At 57.1% G+C, this 19,087-nt stretch overlaps 2 protein-coding genes and 1 long non-coding RNA gene across 3 annotated transcripts; 2 read left to right on the forward strand and 1 right to left on the reverse strand.

Annotated features, from left to right (window-relative positions):
- The first annotated feature begins 44 nt into the window (after positions 1-44).
- SYCN (syncollin) lies at positions 45-1,453 on the forward strand. The gene is made up of 2 exons (XM_003997817.5): positions 45-464; positions 1,290-1,453. The coding sequence occupies exons 1-2, from the start codon at positions 70-72 to the stop codon at positions 1,297-1,299; spliced, it is 405 nt and encodes a 134-aa protein (XP_003997866.3). The 5' UTR covers positions 45-69; the 3' UTR covers positions 1,300-1,453.
- Positions 1,454-2,302: 849 nt separating this feature from the next.
- On the reverse strand, positions 2,303-5,872 carry NCCRP1 (NCCRP1, F-box associated domain containing). The gene is made up of 6 exons (XM_019819571.3): positions 5,188-5,872; positions 4,519-4,581; positions 4,383-4,434; positions 3,706-3,801; positions 2,976-3,114; positions 2,303-2,843 (listed from the first exon to the last, which is right to left on the reverse strand). The coding sequence occupies exons 1-6, from the start codon at positions 5,855-5,857 to the stop codon at positions 2,703-2,705; spliced, it is 1,161 nt and encodes a 386-aa protein (XP_019675130.3). The 5' UTR covers positions 5,858-5,872; the 3' UTR covers positions 2,303-2,702.
- Positions 5,873-11,595: 5,723 nt separating this feature from the next.
- Positions 11,596-17,773, forward strand: LOC109494805. Its single transcript, XR_002149871.3, has 3 exons — positions 11,596-11,704; positions 12,961-13,022; positions 17,370-17,773. It is a non-coding gene; the product is annotated as an uncharacterized LOC109494805 (long non-coding RNA).
- The last annotated feature ends 1,314 nt before the right edge of the window (positions 17,774-19,087 follow it).

A 19,087-nucleotide genomic window follows, 5' to 3' on the forward strand; every position in this document is an offset into this window, starting at 1 on the left:
CTCGCAGCTTCTCCCTTCCCACGGGTCAGGCGCATAAAAGCTCGAGGGGACGCGGCCCGAAGTGTCGCCATGTCCCCGCTGTGCGCCCTGCTGCTGGCCCTGGCCCTGGTGGCCGTCCCCGGCATCCGAGCCGCCTGCCCGCTGCCCGCCGACCTCAAGAGGCCGGACGGGACGCGCACGTGCGCCAAGCTCTACGACAAGAGCGACCCCTACTACGAGAACTGCTGCGGGGGCGCCGAGCTGTCGGTGGAGCCGGGCACCGACCTGCCCTTCCTGCCCGCCGACTGGAACAACGCCGCCTCCTCGCTCGTGGTGGCCCCGCGCTGCGAGATCACCGTGTGGTCCCTGCGCGGCAAGGCCGGCAAGACGCACAAGTTCTCGACCGGCGCCTACCCGCGCCTGGAAGAGTTCCGCAAGGGCATCTTCGGAGACTGGTCCAACACCATCTCGTCGCTCTATTGCAGGTGCCCGCCCGCGCCCCGGCCCCGCCTCCGCGTCCAAAGCGCGAACCGCCCCCCCCGCCCCCCCGCCCCCCCCACCCCGGCGCCCCCGACCCACGTGGGGACTCCCTAGAACCAATCCCGGAGGGCCCCCTTCCCCTCCCCGCACCCTCCCCCCAGCAAGGCCATGCCCTTCGGACCCCGCTCTGGGATTCCCGGACTCAGAAGCTGACCCCACCCTCCAGCCCGCCTCCCACCTTCCTGAATCCTCCACCTGCGGATCCGTCCAGAGCCTGGCAGTCCTAGGCCTGGCTTGGGGACGGGGAGCCACCAGTCCTCTCACCCTGGAGCCCCCAGAACCGAAGCCAGTCGTCCCACCCCCAGATCATCGGGTCCTGGAGCTCCCAGACCCAACTCTGGGACTCCCAGACTCTAAACTGACCCACTGCAAGACCCCAAACCCAGTTCCAGGAAGCCCCCAGCTACCCTCATGCTCCCCCCATCCACCTAGACCCTCTAGATGGGCTTCCGCCCTGGAAACCAGTCCCAGGAGGCCCTGCTAGGGTTCTGGAGTCCTCCAGACCCAACTTTGGAGGCCCCAGAGCCCACTCTGCACTCTCGCATGCAAGCTCACAGACCCTGGGGCCCTACACTGAGTCAGAGCTCTCTCCACCTGTTGGGTCCCTCCCCCTACAAGAGCGCCAAGAGCTCCCAGGACACCTAGGTCCTGAACTCAGAGCCCAGCCCCAGCCCCCCACCCCACTTCAGGCTTTCGGAAGCCCCCACACCCTGGATCTCTAAGCCCCTGGCATCCCCCGCTGCTGGTGACAATTTTTGACTCTGTTGCAGGTGTTACTGATGCCTTAGAGGTACCTCGTGTCCAACCCCCACAGAGTGCAGAGGCCCCTCACCTGGGGTATGCTGAAGGCCCCAAGTCCCAGGAGGAGAGAACTTTCTTCCTGCCCCCTCCCCACCCTGTCTTCCCTGCAATATAGAGTGTGCTTGTGAAGTTACCCTGTCTGCCATCTACTCGTGCTTGGGGCCCAAGTCCACACTGGAAAGGGCGGTCGGGGCGGGGGGGGGGGGTCGGGGGAGAGAGCAGGGTGGTGAGGCCTGCATCAGCCTATACTTGGGACAATGCTGTAGGTGGGGACATACTCATAGATTCTGCCATGGATTTAGGTGTGCACAAAGGCACACATCCACAGGACACGCGTGTGACATGTACCGTTGGCTGACTGTTAAACGTTCAAATGCTTCCCACACTTTTTGGTAGATAGCCCTCCCCTGAATGTCCCCCCCACCCCACCCCACCCCCAGCTGTTCTGGCCTGCCAGGGACCTCCAGATTCCCTCAGGATTCACGCATGGAACAGCAGGAGGCCTCCAAGGACCCTGCCCAGGCTAAGACCGGGGTCTCCTGCGTGATCTGGCCAGAGCCCCGGGCTTAGGGATTGTTAAAGACTTTCAATCTCTTTTTCCCCAACACATGGAAAAAATTTTCATTCAGATTTGCAGTCTGTCCCGCCACTGTCCCCAGCACGATGGCCCCGGATGGATACCATACTTTGCTGGGTTCGGGGGCTCTGGAGGACTGAGGCGGAGAAGTGAGGGTCTTGTGGGAAAAGCTATGGGGACGGCTCTAGGGGTTGAGAACTTGGGCGTGCGGGGACAAGGGGAACAGTCTGAGACTAAGAGATGCCAGAGAAGAGGCAGGTGGCGGCTCCAAGAGGCTGTAAACTGGGGACATGTGGAGAGATCAGCGGTCAAGGGAGGTGCAAAGGGCACAGGGGTTGTGGGGTGCTGGAAAATCACGGTGTGAACTCAGTGACATTGTGAAGAAGCAAACGCCAGGGAAAAGACTCCGCATCCCCGCGCACACGCATTTATTCGTCGATCCACAAGGATGCACGAAGCCCCTACTGTCTGTCGAGCACTAACTCAGGAGGAAGTGGCCGCTGCCCTCACGGAGCTCAGAGAGTGCGGAAGCAATGCCAACGAGTCAGACGTCCAAGGGTGTGGGAAGATGCCAAGCGGGGAGCCGAGGGCCAGGCAGGAATAAGGGGCCCAGGAGGTGGTCAGCGATCAAGGAGAGGCTGAGGGGTCATGAAGCGATTAAGGGAACAGGTGGTGGTGAGCACCAGGGAGGTGCGAAGAGAAGGCCACAGAGCCGAAGGGTCGGGGAGGTGCCAAGGGATCGGGTAAAGTGTCAAGGCTGTGGACAAGTGACACCGGGGGTCAGAACAGGCCCGGAGTCTGCCAGTCACTCCCTGAACTGCACGGACACGGAGGAGTCCGTCACCCTCGTCCGCCGCAGCCCCCCGGGCTCCATCCGGTTCTTGGTCTTGTGCAGGAAGTGGACGAAGCGCACGCCAGGGCCATACTGGCGGAACACGTGGGACACCTGTGGCAGCACCCAGGGTTAGGGGAGAAGTCCTCGTTAGGGACCTGCGATCCCTACCCTACCCTGCCCTCTGCCCTCTCTGAGGTGACAGGAACACGTGTCTGGGGATGGTAGCCGCGGACAGAGCCTCACCTGGATCCAGCAGCCGGGGCGGCCTCTCCCGGAGACCCGGGGGGCCACATGGTGCTGCGCGATGACCGTGCGGCGGTCGGCTGCCAGCAGCCAGACGTGCAGCTCATAGACACACGTGTCCAGCCGGCTGTCCTCGTACCTGGGGGTGGGGTCCAGGCCTTCAGCTGCCACTGCGGCCCCGACGTCCCGGCCCCAGCCCCTGGCCCTGATGGCCATTCAGCACACGCTCACTGGCACCCGCTCTGTGCACCCGGGGCCGGGCAGTGCTGGCCACACAGCAAGATGGCCCCACACCCCGCCCTTGCGGGAGTCACAGTCTGATGGCGGAGGCAGCCCTGTCACCAGTGAAACCAAGAATGGTGGGGGCTGGGAGGGGGGAGGTCTGGGGGCACATAATGCATAACGCGTCTGCCCCAGCTCGAGGGTAGTCAGGAAAGGATTCTTGTGTAACCACGCGCGACGGAACCCCAAAGGATAAGAAGGGCTTTATCTCGAGAACAGGGGGTGCCGAGCATCTCAGAAAGAAGGACCGGCCCCCGGCCTGGCCCATCTCAAAAGCTGGGAGTCTCAGGGCGAAGGGGCTAGTGCAGTGGGCGGGGCTGGGTCCTGCAGCGGGCCAGCCGGTCTTGGTGATGAGCTCAGACCAAAGGGGAGGAAAGGTGAGGTTTCCACATCCGGGAGCCCATCCCGTGAGCTGGCGGGGACAGGCTGGCCGGGCCGGGGCACGTACCAGTCCATGACCGTGATGTCTGGCTGCTCATCGTCGAGGAGCTCCTCCCAGAGGCCCTCGGCCATAAGATCCACACACTGCTGCTTCACGGTCCAGCTGTGGGACAGGGCAGTGGGGGGGGGGGGGGGGCGGGCAGTGAGGCCTGGGACGTGCTGGGGTCCTAGCGCCCTCGCAGAGACATCAAGGGCACCCACATAGGGGCGCCGAGCACTCAGTCAGCACCTTGAGGGTTCCTCTATTCCCCTCTGAGGGCCACTCCTTCGGAACCCCATGATGCAGATGAGAAACAGAGGCTCAAGACGGGAAGTCACTGGCCTTAGGGATCCCAACCCAGGCGCGTGTGACTGAGCCCCTGAGTTACACCGTCTCCCCTAATGTGCAGAAATGAGGCTCGGTTTGATGGAGAATCAATAGTGGCCTGGTGACTCCCTCTCCCGGGGGGAAAAAAGTGGAGAAAACAACACTAAGACCTGTTATTTATTGAACATCTACTACATGCGGGAGGGACCTAGCCAGCCAGACCCTCCCTTGTGTTTTGCGAGCATTCTTTTATGCCAAAGCCTGTGCACCGAGCAGGAGACTGAGGCCCAGAGGGGCAAAGTCAGTGTCTCTAGGGCCCGCAGCCAGACCCTGGGGCAGGGAACCAAACGCAAGCCACACGCATCCCGGCCGCTCACCTGAGGTTCTGCTGGAGCTTCTCGGTCCTAATGTACCAGCCGTGGAAGTTGCCTGGCAGGTGGAGGAGCAAAGCGTTAGAACAAGCACATTCTCCAGGACTGTCCCCTCCCCTCGGGCGCCGCCACCAGCACTCACCCAGAGTCTCCAGGGGCTGCTGGGTGGGACCAGTAGGGGGTGCCGGCTCATAAATGTTGATGCCTGAAATGCACAAGGTGAGTGGAGCCTCAGGCAGGCTGAAATTGCCTCCAGCGGCCCCCCCCCACCCCGTCCCACCCCTACCCGCCTCCCCCGGACTCCCTCCCCGCCCCCCCCCCCCAGGACTCCGCTGGAAGGGCAGGAATCTGTGCCAGACCGGACCTGCCTGGCAGCGACGTGTGAGTCAGAGCCTTGCCAGTGCCCTGAGAATGTCCGGGGGGGAAAAGCGACGGTGCGGTGAAGAGGGAGGGTGGAAGGAGGAGGGCGTCCTGGCGTGACAGACAGAGGGACCGAGAGAGGGAGGCACGTAGAGAAAGAGACAGAAATACAGGCGGAGGGAGGCAGGGAGAGAGAGGTAGAGATGCGGGGTAAGACAAAGAGACACAAGGGGACATAGCAGGGGCAAATGGTACAGACGGAGACAGAGGGCCGTGCAAGGGGGGACGGAGAGAGGCGCCAGGAGACGGAGGGGGGCACAATGACGGGAGAGCCGGGGAGGGATGCAGAGAAAGCGAGAAGGGCGGAGAAGGGGAGACGGAGGGCCGCGAGGGGGCCGCGCGCGGCGGAAGAGGCGGGGCCTCGGGGCCGGGTGCCCTGCGGGTCCCGCACCTTCGGGGTTGGGCGAGCGCAGCAGGTTGCGGTAGAGCGGCCGCCGCAGGAACAGCAGCTTCCAGGTGAGGCGGGGGGGCAGCTCCAGGCTCCCGCCGGGCGGCCCCCACTCCTCCAGCAGCAGCTGCCGGGCGTAGGCCTCCGACGGCTGCTCGGGCCGGGGGGACCCGGGGGACTCGGGGGGCGCGGGGGACGGCGGCGACGGCGGCGACGGCGGCGACGGCGGCGGGGGCGGGGACGGCGGCTCCCGGGGGCTCTCGGGCTGGTCGGTGTCCATCCCGCTGCCGAGCGCGTGTGGGTCGCGCACCTGCTCGGTCTGTGGGCTCTGGGCGACTGTGCCGGGCTCGGCCGCGGGGCTCGGGGTTAACTGGGGGCGGGAGGGGCGGGGCGCTCGGCGGGCATTTAAGAGACGGGTGTGTTGGGGGAAGGCCCTCGGTCCCAGGCCCTCCGCCCTCAGACTTAGGAGTCCGGGGGCCCTAGTCCCCTGCCCCTTCAGACCCAAGAGTCCGGGTCCTCTCCTCCGCCGGGACCCAGGAGTCCGGGCCCCCAGCCCCGCTACAGTTTCCCAAGCCTCCTGCCTCAGTTTCCCCGGGGCCGGCCGAGGGCCCAGGCATTGGCCCTGGGAGAAGCGTGTGACAAAAGAGCTAATACCAGGGCTCCCCGCCCTCATCAAGACCTGGCATGGCAGGGTTCAGAGGTCAATTGAGGAAGACCCCCTCCTGCCCCCACCCCGTTCGCATCCAGAGGGTAGGAGGTTGGGGGGAGGTCCTACCTCTGCTGCTTCCTCCTCCCCCCTCACCTGGGCCACACCCTTGGGACCCTGACAGGGGCCTCCGGGTGGCTGAGTCAGGTAAGCGCCTTGATTTCAGCTCAGGTCATGATCTCACAGTTTGTGAGTTCGAGCCCCGCTTAGGGCTCTGTGCTGATGGTGCGGAGTCTGCTTGGGATTCTCCCTGCACGCACTCTCTCTCTCTCTCTCTCTCTCTCTCTCTCAAAATAAATAAACTTTAGAGAGAGACAGAGAGAGAGGGACAGAGAGAGAGAGAGAGAAAATGGGGGGGGGGGTGCAGAGAGAGAGGAAGACACAGAATCTGAAGCAGGCTTCAGGCTCTGAGTTGTCAGCACAGAGCCTGATGCGGGGCTCGAACTCACGGACCGCGAGATCACGACCTGAGCTGAAGTCTGATGCTTAACTGACTGAGCCCCCCAGGTGCCCCAATAAACTTTTTTTTTTTTTAGAAAGAGAGAGATGCAGAGGGACAGATGTGAAGGCACGAGATGGGGGACCCCAGGGAAGCCCTGAGAGAGCAGCAGAGAGGGGAGCAGCAACCCCACCTGGGTTTGGGGGGGGCCTGTACCCCTTCCCGGGACAGGGGCAGGGGTTACGGACTGCCAAACCCTCTTTCCTCAGAAGTCCTGGGGATTTTGGAGTGAGGGGTAGGGCGATGGTGGGGGCAAGAGGTCGGGGTGCGGAGGAAGTGGGGTGCCGGAGGAACCTGTAGGGCCGGATGCCCGCGGCCACATCCTCCGGGGCCCCGTCCCACACCGGCCCAGGCAAGCACAGGCACAGAGTTCCGCACGGATTACCGGCGACAGTTTTCACAGTGGGTGCTTCCTGTGTACTAGGTGCTGTTCTAAGTGCTTATGGGTTCGTTTCGGCCTCCAGCAACAGGGGAGGTGGACGCCCCTATTATCTGCACTTTGGAGACCCAGGAAAGGCAGCAGCACACAGGGGTGGCGCTGCGGCCCGGCCCTGCGCACCCAGTGCCTGTGTTGCCGGCGCACCGACCCCGTGTGGGGTGTGTTGTTATTCCCATTTCACAGATGAGGAAAGAGAGGCCACCCTCACAGGCCTGGTCCCATGCTGCCCTAAATAACTCCGTATGCTTCCACGGGCACTTCCTGCCCCGGATTCTTGCAAGACGCGGACAGACACATGTTCCAGACACTCAGAGTTGAGCTCACACCCGAATGAAGCTGCTCGTGTAATTGCGGGCTGCCTGCGTGCCAGGCATTGTTCCGCGTTCTTTAGGTGGAGTAATTAACTCGATCACCACATCCTCCCTAGGAAATGGAGTCCATCATTGCACCCATTTTGCAGATGAGGAACCGGAGACGCAGAGAGGTCTAGTAACTCATCCGCGGTTGCACAGCTGGCGGGTCGACAGGTGGATACACCAGAGTTTCCGCGGAGGCACACGGACGGGGACACAGAATCAAATCCCCCCACCCCCAGGGAGGAATACTGGCCCGCACAGAAGCACGCGAGAGATGATGGTCACATTTACTGGGTGTCTGTCTTTAACTCATGGAACCTCACAACAAGCCCGGGTAGGGGGGATCTAGCCATGGTTCCTTCATTCACAGATTGGGAAACTGAGGCAAGAGGTGAGATGACCTGTCCTGGGAAAGGTGAGAATTAGCCAGGGTCTTGGGCGAGGGCGGGGCGGGGGGGTGGGGAGGGGTGGCAAGCGGGACCCATGGGAGGGAGCAGACCAACTGTTGCCCTCAAGGGCTGCCACCCAGATGCACCAGGAAGGCCTCCGGGGTTTCCCAAAAACTCGCAGAGCTCCTGGCACATGCACGGTCAGAGACACTCCCCCGGCCGCCACAAGCACACAACACACACCCATATCTGGCCGCCTGCCCTCCTGTCCTCGCTGGAGAGGGAGCACAGGAGCAGGGGTGGGGGAGGAGGAAGAGGAAGGGCAGAGAAGAGCGGGAGTGTCTTTCGAGGGGAGTCACAGTTGTTCCTGGGTCAGAATCCAAGGCAGGGAGTGGCCTGGGGCCAGAGACCTAAAAGGAAGAGCGGCAAGGAGTGTGTAGAGTGGGGTCTACACCCCTGCCCCGCCTGCCCCCCTGGCCTGTCATGGTTTCCACACCACACTTCACATCGTCTTCTTCCTGGGTCCTCACCCCCTTCTATATCACACACACACACACACACACACACACACACGGATACAGTCAGAGGGGTCCTACAAGAACCCAAACCCAAGCAGACACTCCCCCACTTAAAACCACCATGGCTCCCCAGTGCCCTCAGGCACTCTTGGACTGACATTCGAGGCCCGGATTTCTGGTCCCTGCCCCCATAACCTGTGCTCTCCCATCAGGGATTTTGTTCCCAAAGTTCTTTCCACCTTGAATGACTTTCCCCCTCACTCACCCCCCAGACTCTGTGTCTCAAACTTTGCAGCATATCAGACTCACACAGGGAGCTTATGCAGAATGTGTCTTCCCAGGTGCCACTCCCAGGCGCCTGACTCAATCCCTCTGGGCCCCAGAATCCAAAATTTCAGAAGCACCTCTCCCCCTGACACTCCTATGAGAAACATTCTTACTTAAATCTGAGGAATCCAGGCCACAACCCGGGGCCCTGCAAAGCCAAGCGGCTTTCAACATTAGACCTCAAATGTCCACCTGTCTCCACCTTCAAGGAATAAAGGTCTTAGTGTGGGGACCCATCTTCCAAACAGACTGAGGCCTGGGTGACCGACATAGCCCCCCTCCTCAAGGGCACCTCTCATGGGTCACGAAACATTCAAGACCATGAGCAATGGTGGGACCACTTTGGAAATCACTTCGACAATTTTTGTAAGTGTATTTATTTTGAGAGAGAGGGAGAGAGAGGAGGGGAGGGGCAGAGAGACAGAGAGAGAATCCCAAGCAGGCCCTACACTGTTGGCCTAGAGCTCAATGCGGGGCTGGAGCTCATGAACTGTGAGGTCATGACCTGAGCCGAGATCAAGAGTCAGACACGTGGGGCGCCTGGGTGGCTCCGTCGGTTAAGCGTCCGACTTCGGCTCAGGTCATGATCTCATGGCTCTTGAGTTCAAGCCCCGCATCCGGCTCTGTGCTGACAGCTCAGAGCCTGGAGCCCGCTTCGGAGTCTGTGTCTCCCTCTCTCTCTGTCCCTCCCCTGCTCACGCTCTATCTCTCTCAAAAATAAATAAACATTTAAAAAATTAAAAAAAAAAAAAAAAGGGTTGGACGCTCAACCGTCTGAGCCACCCAGGCGCCCCAACAATTTCTTATGAAACCAGATATCCGGGGAGCCTGACTCGCTCAGTCGAAAGAGCATTCGATTCTTGATCTTGGGCTCTTGAGCTCAAGCCCCACGTTGGGTGTAGAGATTACTTTAAAAAAAAAAAAATGAAGGAAACAAGAACAACAAATATCCTCCCACCCTACAACGCAGCCGTCCCACCACGCCGAGGACTCAGCCACGGGACACGAAAGCACAGGTCCACACAAAGGGCCACACGCCACGCTTTTTCGTAACAGCTCCAAGCTGAGAACAGCACAAGGTGCTCGTGCTCTCTCCTCTCAGTAAGGAAAAGGGATAAAGCATCGAAACATACAAGCGTGCGCACGAAACCACACACTGTCATGCAGAGTGGCAAATGCCAAGCAAAAAAGCGCATGTGCTCTGCGGTTCCGCTTAGGGAAAATGCCGGAAGAGGCGGCAGTCACCTAGAATCCAAGAAGGGAGGCTGGTGGCTCCCTGGGCCCGGGAGGGTCCCCTTTAAAGAGGCACGAGGCGGGGGGGGGGGGTGCTTTCTGGGAGGATGAGGCAGTTCTGTCTTAGTGGTGGTGGTTATATATGTGTGTGAATATGTTTGTCAAAACTCGCCCAGCGGTGTGTTTAAAATGGGTGTGTTTGGGGGCGGGGGGCGCCTGGGTGGCTCAGTCAGTCAGGCGTCCGACTCTTGACTTCGGCTCAGGTCATGATCTCACCGTTCGTGGGTTCGAGCCGGAGCCTGCTTGGGATTCTCTCTCTCCCGATCTCTCTCTGCTCCTCCCCCTCCCCGGCGCACACTCTCTGGGTCTCAAAATAAATAAACATTAACAGAATAAAATAAAATGGGTGTGTTGTATTGTAAATTATACCTCAGTAAGAAGCAAAACAAAACGAATACGGCAACTCTCTCTACATACTAATAAGAAATTATCTACAAGCTTATTAAGTGAAAAAAGCGAGGTGACCCACAGGGGACCTTATATGCTACTATTCGTGTGAAGAAAAAAATATATGCAAAGCAAACAAGGAGCCCTGGCTTCCCATTGCCTTTCTATCTCTTATTCTTTTAACAAATACTTAAGGATTACATAATAATAAGTAATAATATTTATCAAGTACCACTATTACTTACATCCCCCAGCCCTGTGCATTGGGGAGATAATGTGGAAGAACAGATTCCTGTCCTCACGGAGCCTCAGGCCTTGTCGGGGGAGGTATGGACTTCAACAAGTCCAGGGGTATTATTAACAAACAGCATCAAGTGCTTTGACGAAAAAGAACAGACTGTGAGGACGGAGGAGAGGAGCAGGAAGCCTGCTTTAACTAGGGTAGTTAGGGAGGGCTTCTCGGAGGAGGGGACATTCGAGTGGAGACCCGAAGAAGGGGAAAGAGCTGAGCATGTCCAGGCAGCAGGAAAAGCAAGTGCAAAGGCCCTGGGGTGGGACCAAGCTTAGTGTGTTTGGGGAACAGCAGGGAGGCCCAGGCCAGCTGGAACAGAGGAATGTAGGGCCTTGGGGGGCAGCTTAGGTAGGGAGCGGTAGGTAGGTAGGTGGAATACATTCTAAATGAGACCCCGGGGAAGGTCTCAGCTGGGAAATGATCTCTGGCTGAGAGTGGTCAGGGGAACAGCGAGGAGGCAGACGAGAGTGGACAGGACCAGGGCGGGGTCATGGAATGACAGGCAGAGGACAGGTTCAGTATCCCCTCTTGATTGGCCCTGGGCCGTGGACAGATGGTGGCACCATTATCAGAGAGGGGAGTATGGAAGGCGGGACAGATGCGGGCTTGGGGAGGAGAGACAGGAAAGTGCAGGACATCCAAAGGGACGGTGCCAGGCGGTGACCGGATGTACGAGGCCACAGTTGAGGGACAGATCAGGGCCGAGACCCAGATCTGGGAGGCACCACCGTGTCGACAGCAGAAGAAAATAATGAGATATAACAACAATAATGATTGCAATTATGGAGCGCTTAATCTGGACCAGACACTGCCCAATGCGCTCGTGTGTGTTCACGTAACGCACTCACTGCGGTAGGTATTGTTATTATTAAGCCCACTTCACTGGGAGGAAACTGGGGCACAGAGAGGTAAAGTGACCTGCCCAAGGTCACACAGCCAGGACGTGGCAGAACTGAGATTTGAACCCCAGCGGGCTGGCCCCGGAGTCTGCACCCCCAGGGAAGGGGGCTGAGGTTGGGGTCCAAAGTCCTCATGCTAGTACCTGACCCCCAGTGGGACCCTTCTTACCAGCCATCTGACCATGGCTCTGCTCTCCTTAAAACCCCTCCCGTAGCCCCAAAGGCTTCAGAGGGGATCCTGGTCAGCAGCCCAGTCTCTAAGTCATGGAGCTGGTCCCGAGCTACCCGGACACCGCCCCTGCCCCCTCTCTGCATTCCGGCAGCTCCAACTGCCATTCCTAGGATTCAGAGCCCTCAGGAGGAGGACAGATGAAGGCTGTGCCGGGCACGGTGACAGGGCTCCATCTCGTCCCAGGTGGGAAGTCCCGCTGGGGTCTGTCGGTCCGTCTGCCCCATGACACACGGTGTACGACTTTCCTAGGGCTGCACAGCCAATGAGCACACACGTGGTGGCCTGAAACAACAGAAGCTTATTCTAAATCCGGAATCAGGGGTCGGCAGGGTCTCCCTCCCTCCAGAGGCTTTGGGGGAGAATCCTTCCTTGCCTCTCGTGCCTTTTGGTGGCTGCCGTGTTCCTTGGCTCGTGGCCACCTCGCTCTAACCTCTGCCTCTGTGGTCATGCTGCTTCCTCTTCACTCTCAGATTTCCCTCTGCTTCGCTCTTTTTTCCCCCTAAAGTTAATTTATTTTGAGGGGGGAGGGGCAGAGAGAGGGAGAGAGAGAATCCCAAGCAGGCCTTTTGCTGTCAGGGCAGAGTCCAATGTGGGGCTCGATCCCACGAACCACAAGATCATGACATGAGCTGAGATCAAGAGTCGGACGCTCAACAGGCTGAGCCACCCTAGGCCCCTCTGCCTCACTCGCATAGGTCAATGACATTTGTCATTAAATCTAGGGCCCACCTGACTAATCCAGGATGACCTTTCCACCTCAAGCTCTCTAACCTAATTATATCTATAAAACCCCTTTTTCCAAGTAAGGTAGCATTCACGGATTCTGGGGACTAGGTTGGGGACATATCTTTTCGGGGACTGACATTCGTCGCCATGCAACCCACGACAGACAGGGATCCCTCAGAGGACCTCCTCAGAGGCCTGGGGAGGCAAGAGAGCCTGGTTCAGTGGTTCTCAAATTTGACTATGTGTCAGAATCTTCTAGAAGGCTTATTAATCGCAGACTGTCGGGCTCCAAACCCTGCTCCCACCCCGAGTTTCTGGTTCGGTAGTTCTGGGGTGGGCCAACAGGTGATGCTGGCCTGGGATCCCACACTAGGAACCACTGGCTGGTGGTTGAGCATAAGGTTGCCTGAGCTCAACAGTCGCCACCCTTACACTGTGTGTCCTTGGGCGAAGGACTTTCCTTCTCCAAGCCTTAGTTCCTCATCTATAATATTGGGCTAACTCCTCCCCACAGTGCTATCCGAGATAGCCCACACTCTCCCCTCACTCGTGGTATCCCATATTTTTGCTGGTCCTTGACCTTCCAACTTCCTTTCTACCTCAGGGCCTTTGCACAGGCTGCCCCTTTTGCCTACCAGGCCTTCCACTCCATCTTCCCTTCAAACGTCACCTCTTCATAACACACACCTTTCTGCCTTTATTCTACCCAACAGTATATCCTGGCAATTGTTCCCTACCGGTGCATAAACAGCAACCTGGGCCCTCCCCAGCCAAGGTCAGTTTCCCACCGCCTGCTATTCTCTGTCGTCACACCCCGTTCTTTCTTTCTTGAATTTTGTATGATTTATAAATACCTATGAGTATGTGGATATGTTCACTTGGTCATGAACCGTGTCACCCCATGAGAATGTCTGCCTCACCAGGGCAGGGCCTTGGGCGGGTTTGTTTTCTTTGTTTTGTTTTGTTTTTAGCTCAGGGCCGACAGACTGGTTGCTCTGCTGAGCAGGGAGGACAAGAAGGCAGGAGGATGAGGGAACCGCATCCAACGTGCATGAGTCTAGCTCCCACCAGAGCTAGAGTCTAGCTCTCACGGCAAAACCAGTATCACCCCCAGGGCCCAATCCTACTGGTTGAGAGAGAATGGTGGGGTTCTTGGAGGGCAGGTACCAGGGGCCTTTGAGAAACAGACGGTAGGTTTCCCACCAGGGATGCAGGGGGTGGGGAAGCCCAGCCAGGTCGGGAGGGGGCAGGGGATGGGAGAGAGTCTGGTGGAGGATGCGGGGAGCCAGCTTCGTCCTGCAGGGGGCGACAGAGAGGCAGGGATGAGTTGGGTAGGAGGGAAATGGGAGGGGCAGAGGGAGAGAGGAAGAGGAGGAGGGGAGAGTGGTGGGGAGGGAAGCAAAGAGACAGAGACAGAGGTGTAGATAAAGACAGACTGGGATGAGCTTGGCCAGGGGCAGGGAAGGATCTAGAAGGTTAGAGACACCCGGAAGGCATTACCTGGGGCAGAGAGCAGGTGGGAGTCAGCGGCAGGTGCGGGAAGAGGCAAGGCGTGTGTATTTCAGATACATTTGCCCTTGTGCCAAATACAAAGTATTCGTACGAGATCTGTACCGAGGCATTGTTTAGGACGGCAAACAACCGCAAGCTTCCTGAAAAGTCCATCAACAGGGACTGTTTCAGTAACTCACGGTTCATAAGCTCCATGGGATAATACTATAGCCATCGGCAAGGAGTGAGGTTGCTGTGTCCGTACTAACAAGGAACCACCACCACCATGGAGTGTTAGGGAGGAGGAAAAAGCAAAGCACAGAAGGATGTGTACATTTATGCTAACATTTGTGCAAAGTAGGACACATATCTGCATATGCATGGAGGGATTTGCTGGTACATGCCATACGTTTCTGGAAGGAGATTGCGGGAAACTTGTAAAGAAACTTGTACCAGGGGTCGCCTCCGGGGAGGGGGGACGGGGGAGGGAGGGAGGTTGATTTTGCAATTTATCCCCTTTGGAATCTTTTACATTTTGTTCCATGGGTTTGGGTTACCTGCTTAAATACTAAGAGTCAGCGATAGAATAAGGTAGAGAGACAGAGACGGAGACAGAGACAAAGGTACAGGGAGGAGAGGGAGTGAGGAAGAAAGGGAGAGATTCTAACTTTGCTGAACCCGGGGGCCCCAAACTTCTGTGATGCGTCTGACGTTCTAGGGACAGGCCGTGAGCTGTCCCCACCTCCCCAAACCACAGACCTGGACCCTGTTTGCTGTCCAGAGTCACTCCCAGCCCCAACACCTCTCAGCCCTAAGGCTTCTTGAGCAACCATCTCTCCCCTGAGCCTTTTTGGGGCCTGGCCCTAGTCCAGTTGACTGGCCACCCCCAGCCCCCCGGGAGACAGACGGTGACAATCTCCAACTGGGTCCTGTGGCCCCTCAGGCGCAGTAGTGAAGGGAGCCCTGCCCGGTCCAGGAGGCTGTGAATGGGCAGTGATGTGCAGAGAATCCCAGACCACGTGCTTAGGTTCGAATCCCGCCTCTCGCACCTTCTGGCTGTGTGACCTCAGGTTGGTGACTTCCTGGGAGGCTTGTATTAGCTTCCAGAGTGCCGTAAGGGAATCGCCGCAGACTTGGTGGCTTAAACCAGCAGAACGGTGCTGTCTCACAGCCCTGGAGGCCGAAGTCCAAAATCAAGGCGTCAGCAGGGTTTTGCCTCCTCTGAGGCTCTCAGGGGAGAATCTTCTTGGCGGCTCCTGGGAGCCGCCGGTGCTGTTCACACTGCAGCCCTCCCGTGTCCGCCTCGTCTTCACGTGCCTTCTCTGGGCATCGCAAACCTCCCTCCGCTTTCCCTTCTAAGGACAGGACGTTGTCACTGGATGCAGGGCCCAGCCCGAGGAACCAGGGTGATCTCATCTCGAAACCCTTAATCACACCCGCAAGGGCCCTTTTTCCACAGAAGGGATTTGGAGGCTCCGCATGGACGGATCTCCGGGAGGCCGCAAGGGGCGCCTTTCAACACCCTGTAGGGTTAAACGAGGTAAACTCGGAGCTCAGCAAAGCCCTGGACACGGACTATTTTGACGAATGTTAGCTATGACCTTGATTTTGCTTGGGCCACACGATACTGTTCAACGTGCCAGATCGGTAGCCTACGTTGAAGACTGAAGAGCTCTCACGTGAAAATGGGGATTTCTCAAGGAAAAGCCTCCCCGGGGCTCGGAGGCTGAGCCTCTTGGACCATGTCTGTCGTGCTCAATGCTGCAGCCCCACCGTCTGGGCCACCCAGGGCCTGGCACAGAAACCAACGAGGGACCTGAGACTTTAGGCCTGGCCCTCCTAGGCCACGGGACCTGGGGCAGGGCCTTACCCTCTGTGGACATGATTCCACATCTGTGAAATGGGGGAAGGCATGAGATGCTTCCCTGGGCTTTTTTTTTTTTTCCTGGGCCCCTCTTCATAAGCTGTGGGGTGTTGGCAGGAAGCAGGCATGAGGTTTGAGCCCAACAGTGACACTGTGGCAGACAAAGTGCTGGGCGGCCCCCACACCATGTTCCTGTTCTCAATCCTGGCTGCGCGTTAGAATCACCTGCACAGGGGTGCCTGGGTGGCTTAGTCGATTGAGCGTCCAACTTTGGCTCAGGTCATGATCTCACAGTTCATGGGTTCGAGCCCTGCCTCAAGCTCTGTGCTGTCAGTGTGGAGCCTGCTTCAGATCCTCTGTCCCCCCTCCCCCACTCTCTGCGTGTGTGTGTGTGTGTGTGTGTGTGTGTGTGTGTGTATAATCACCTGGATAATTTTCATTTAAATACCCGTGACTAGGTCCCAAGCCATACCAAAGAGGGTTGCCCTTTGTTCATAGGACAGACCATCAGCATGACCTTGAAGGTCTTTATTCCTCCCCAAACCCCTCTCTTGTTCATTTATTCTTCCTCTTTGTTCCCTCTCCCTCCCCCTTCCTCCCCACTGGGAGCCATTTCATTATGTAAATGAGTCTTTCTTGTTTTTAACCCTGAAAAATGAATATTATTGTTTTATGCCCATAATTTGTAATCGACACACGTAGCCTGGTACTATAGATCTTGATTTCACTTTTTTCTGTTGCTGGGTTGGCTCCCCCTACCCATGGGCGCACTTGGTCCCTGGGTCCTGAGCACGGCACGAGCTGGTGTGCAGCCCGTGTTTATCACTCACTGCCCTAGGAGGGACACCCAGGCCGCCTCCTGCTCCTGCCCCATAAACACTGCTGCAGTGAACATCCTCGTGCTCGCTCCCTCCCGGTCCCATGATTTCTTTGGGAAGTCACCCAGAGGCAGAATTATTGGGAGATACATATGTGCAATACTTACTTCATCAGACTAAACCACACTCTAATTTTTAGCAGACTTGTGACAACTTGTTGTTGAAAGTTGTCTTCCTCTAATTACCAGTGAGTTTGTGCTTGTACACACCCTGATTGGTCTTTTGTGTTTGTTTTTTTTTTTTTATTTCTTTTCTTCTATGAGTTGCCTGTTTATACCATTTGCCCATTTTCCTATTTGGGTCACTCATTTTCTCATTAAAAAAAAATCTTCGGGGCGCCTGGGTGGCTCAGTCGGTTAAGCGTCCGACTTCAGCTCAGGTCACGATCTCGTGGTCCGTGAGTTCGAGCCCCACGTCGGGCTCTGGGCTGATGGCTCAGAGCCTGGAGCCTGCTTCCGATCCTGTGTCTCTCTCTCTCTCTGCCCCTCCGCCGTTCATGCTCTGTCTCTCTCTGCCCCCAAAATAAATAAACGTTAAAAAAAATTAAAAAAAAAATCTTCTCGGGGCACCTGGGTGGCTCAGTCAGTTGAGTGTCTCGATTTCAGCTCAGGTCATGATCCCAGGGTTTTGGGTGGAGACACAAGTTGGGCTCCACACTCAGCATGGAGCCTGCTTGGGATTCTCGCTCTCTCCCTCTGCCCTGCTCGCTCACACGCTCTTCTCTCTCTCTCACACACACACACACACAAATCTCCATGTTAGACTTTGCAAATATTTCTTCCCATTCTGAAACCTGTTACATTTGCCCATGATGTCCTTCCTTGAACAAAAGCTTTAAATTTTAACATAGTCAAATTAATTTTTTTTTTTTTTTTTTTTTGCTTTACAGTTTGTTCCAATGGAGTTTTAAGTTCTTCTCTGCTCCTGGTCATCAAGTATTTTCCTCCGTCACCTTTATAGTTTTTCAGAGGATGCTGAATCCATCAGAGAAACCTTGTCCAACAGAACTCAGATCATGGAAAGCTTTCATATCTATACCATCAAATTAGTAGCACTGGTTAGAAGTGGCAATTGAGGATGTCAAATGTGGCTACTGCAGCCACAGCACTGAACGCTTCATTTTGCTTCATTAATTAAAAAAATTAAATAGCCATATGTGGTTAGTGGCTACCGCCCCGGACAGCACAGATCTAGGGTTTTGTTGTGGTGTTAGGTATGGATTCAGTTTTCTTTTATCTCCAGAAAATGAACCAATTTCCCCAACACTATTATTAAACTATCTATTTTTCCCTCGTTGCTTTGTGGGGCCATCCTTATTGTATATTAAGCTCCTGAATACACGTGGGTCGGCCTCGGGGTTCTCCGGAGAAGCCCAGTGAGTCTAGTGAAGAGCAAGAGGTGGAGAATCACAATTCTACACTAACAGACTTTTTAGCCAGGCACACAGCTGCCCAGAATAAAGACTACATTTCCCAGCCTCCCTTGCCACTGGAGGAAACCATGTGACTAAACTCTGGCCGATGAGGCAATGGTGCAACCTCTGGTCATGTCCTTAAAGGGGAGTGCCTACCTCTTCCAGTCCTCTGGACCACTGATTCAGCCGGGGGGGGGGGGGGTGGGGGGGTGGGGGGTGGGGGGGGGGTGCTGGGAATTTGCATTCCCAGCAAGTTCCCAGGGATGCTGCTGGTCTGGGAACCACACTTCGGAGAACCATTGGGCTGACTTGTTTCACTCACTCATCTTGGGTTTTTGTTAAACATGCCTTTGACCTACAGGCTAATACATCCTGACTTGCCCCTCCCAGGCCTTTGCAGTTTAGAGCACAGCACCCCCTGCTGGAGCTGAGGTAACCCTCGCTGCTTGCGTGGCACCAGGTCGACTCAGAGGCCGGCTGCGACTGTGCCACACTTGCCCTTGAGTGCTCCCCTGTCCTGCCGAGGCTGGAAGCCTGAAGAACTAACTTGCACGGACCCCCTTGCGAGCTGGGGTCAGTAGGGTTCTGCCTGCAGGAGGCACCGGTGCTGGGGGGCGGGAAGCTGGAAGAACCCCTGTTCTCCCAGCAGCAGAGGCATGAGGGGACTTCCGGGATTCTGGTGGTGCCACTGAGCCCTTCTGTTCCTCTAGCCCCACGCATGGCCGGGTTACTGGCCCTGTCGGCTCCCACAGACTTCCCAATACTTTTGTAACTAACCCCCTGTATTAAATCTCTTGTTTGAGACAACTAGAGGCCTTTGATGTCACAGGAGCCCCTTCTGCGGAGGCAGGACAGCAGGACGGGGGCACAGCGCTTGCAGAGACATCCTCAAGGCCACCCAAAACCATTCTTTAAACTGTAGTGACGGTGACTGAAGGGGACAATCACAGCTGGGTCGCCTCCACCATGTAATGGCCCTACAAGGGACTTCCCGTCCTTCACCTGCAGTGGCCTGTCCTGGAGAGGCCCCGGGGGCCCCAGGGAAACAAGGCACTCAGGCTGTGAGCTCGGCGGCTCTGTTCTTCACCGTCCTTCGCTGGTTTTAGAATCACAGGCTTACCAGCCTCCTAAAATGAGTGGGGGTTTCTATCTTTTTTCTGTTTCCTGGAACAAACTGTACCAGGTAGGAATTA

Source organism: Felis catus, chromosome E2 (genome assembly GCF_018350175.1).
Source record: "Felis catus isolate Fca126 chromosome E2, F.catus_Fca126_mat1.0, whole genome shotgun sequence".
Taxonomy (NCBI): Eukaryota; Metazoa; Chordata; class Mammalia; order Carnivora; family Felidae; genus Felis; species Felis catus.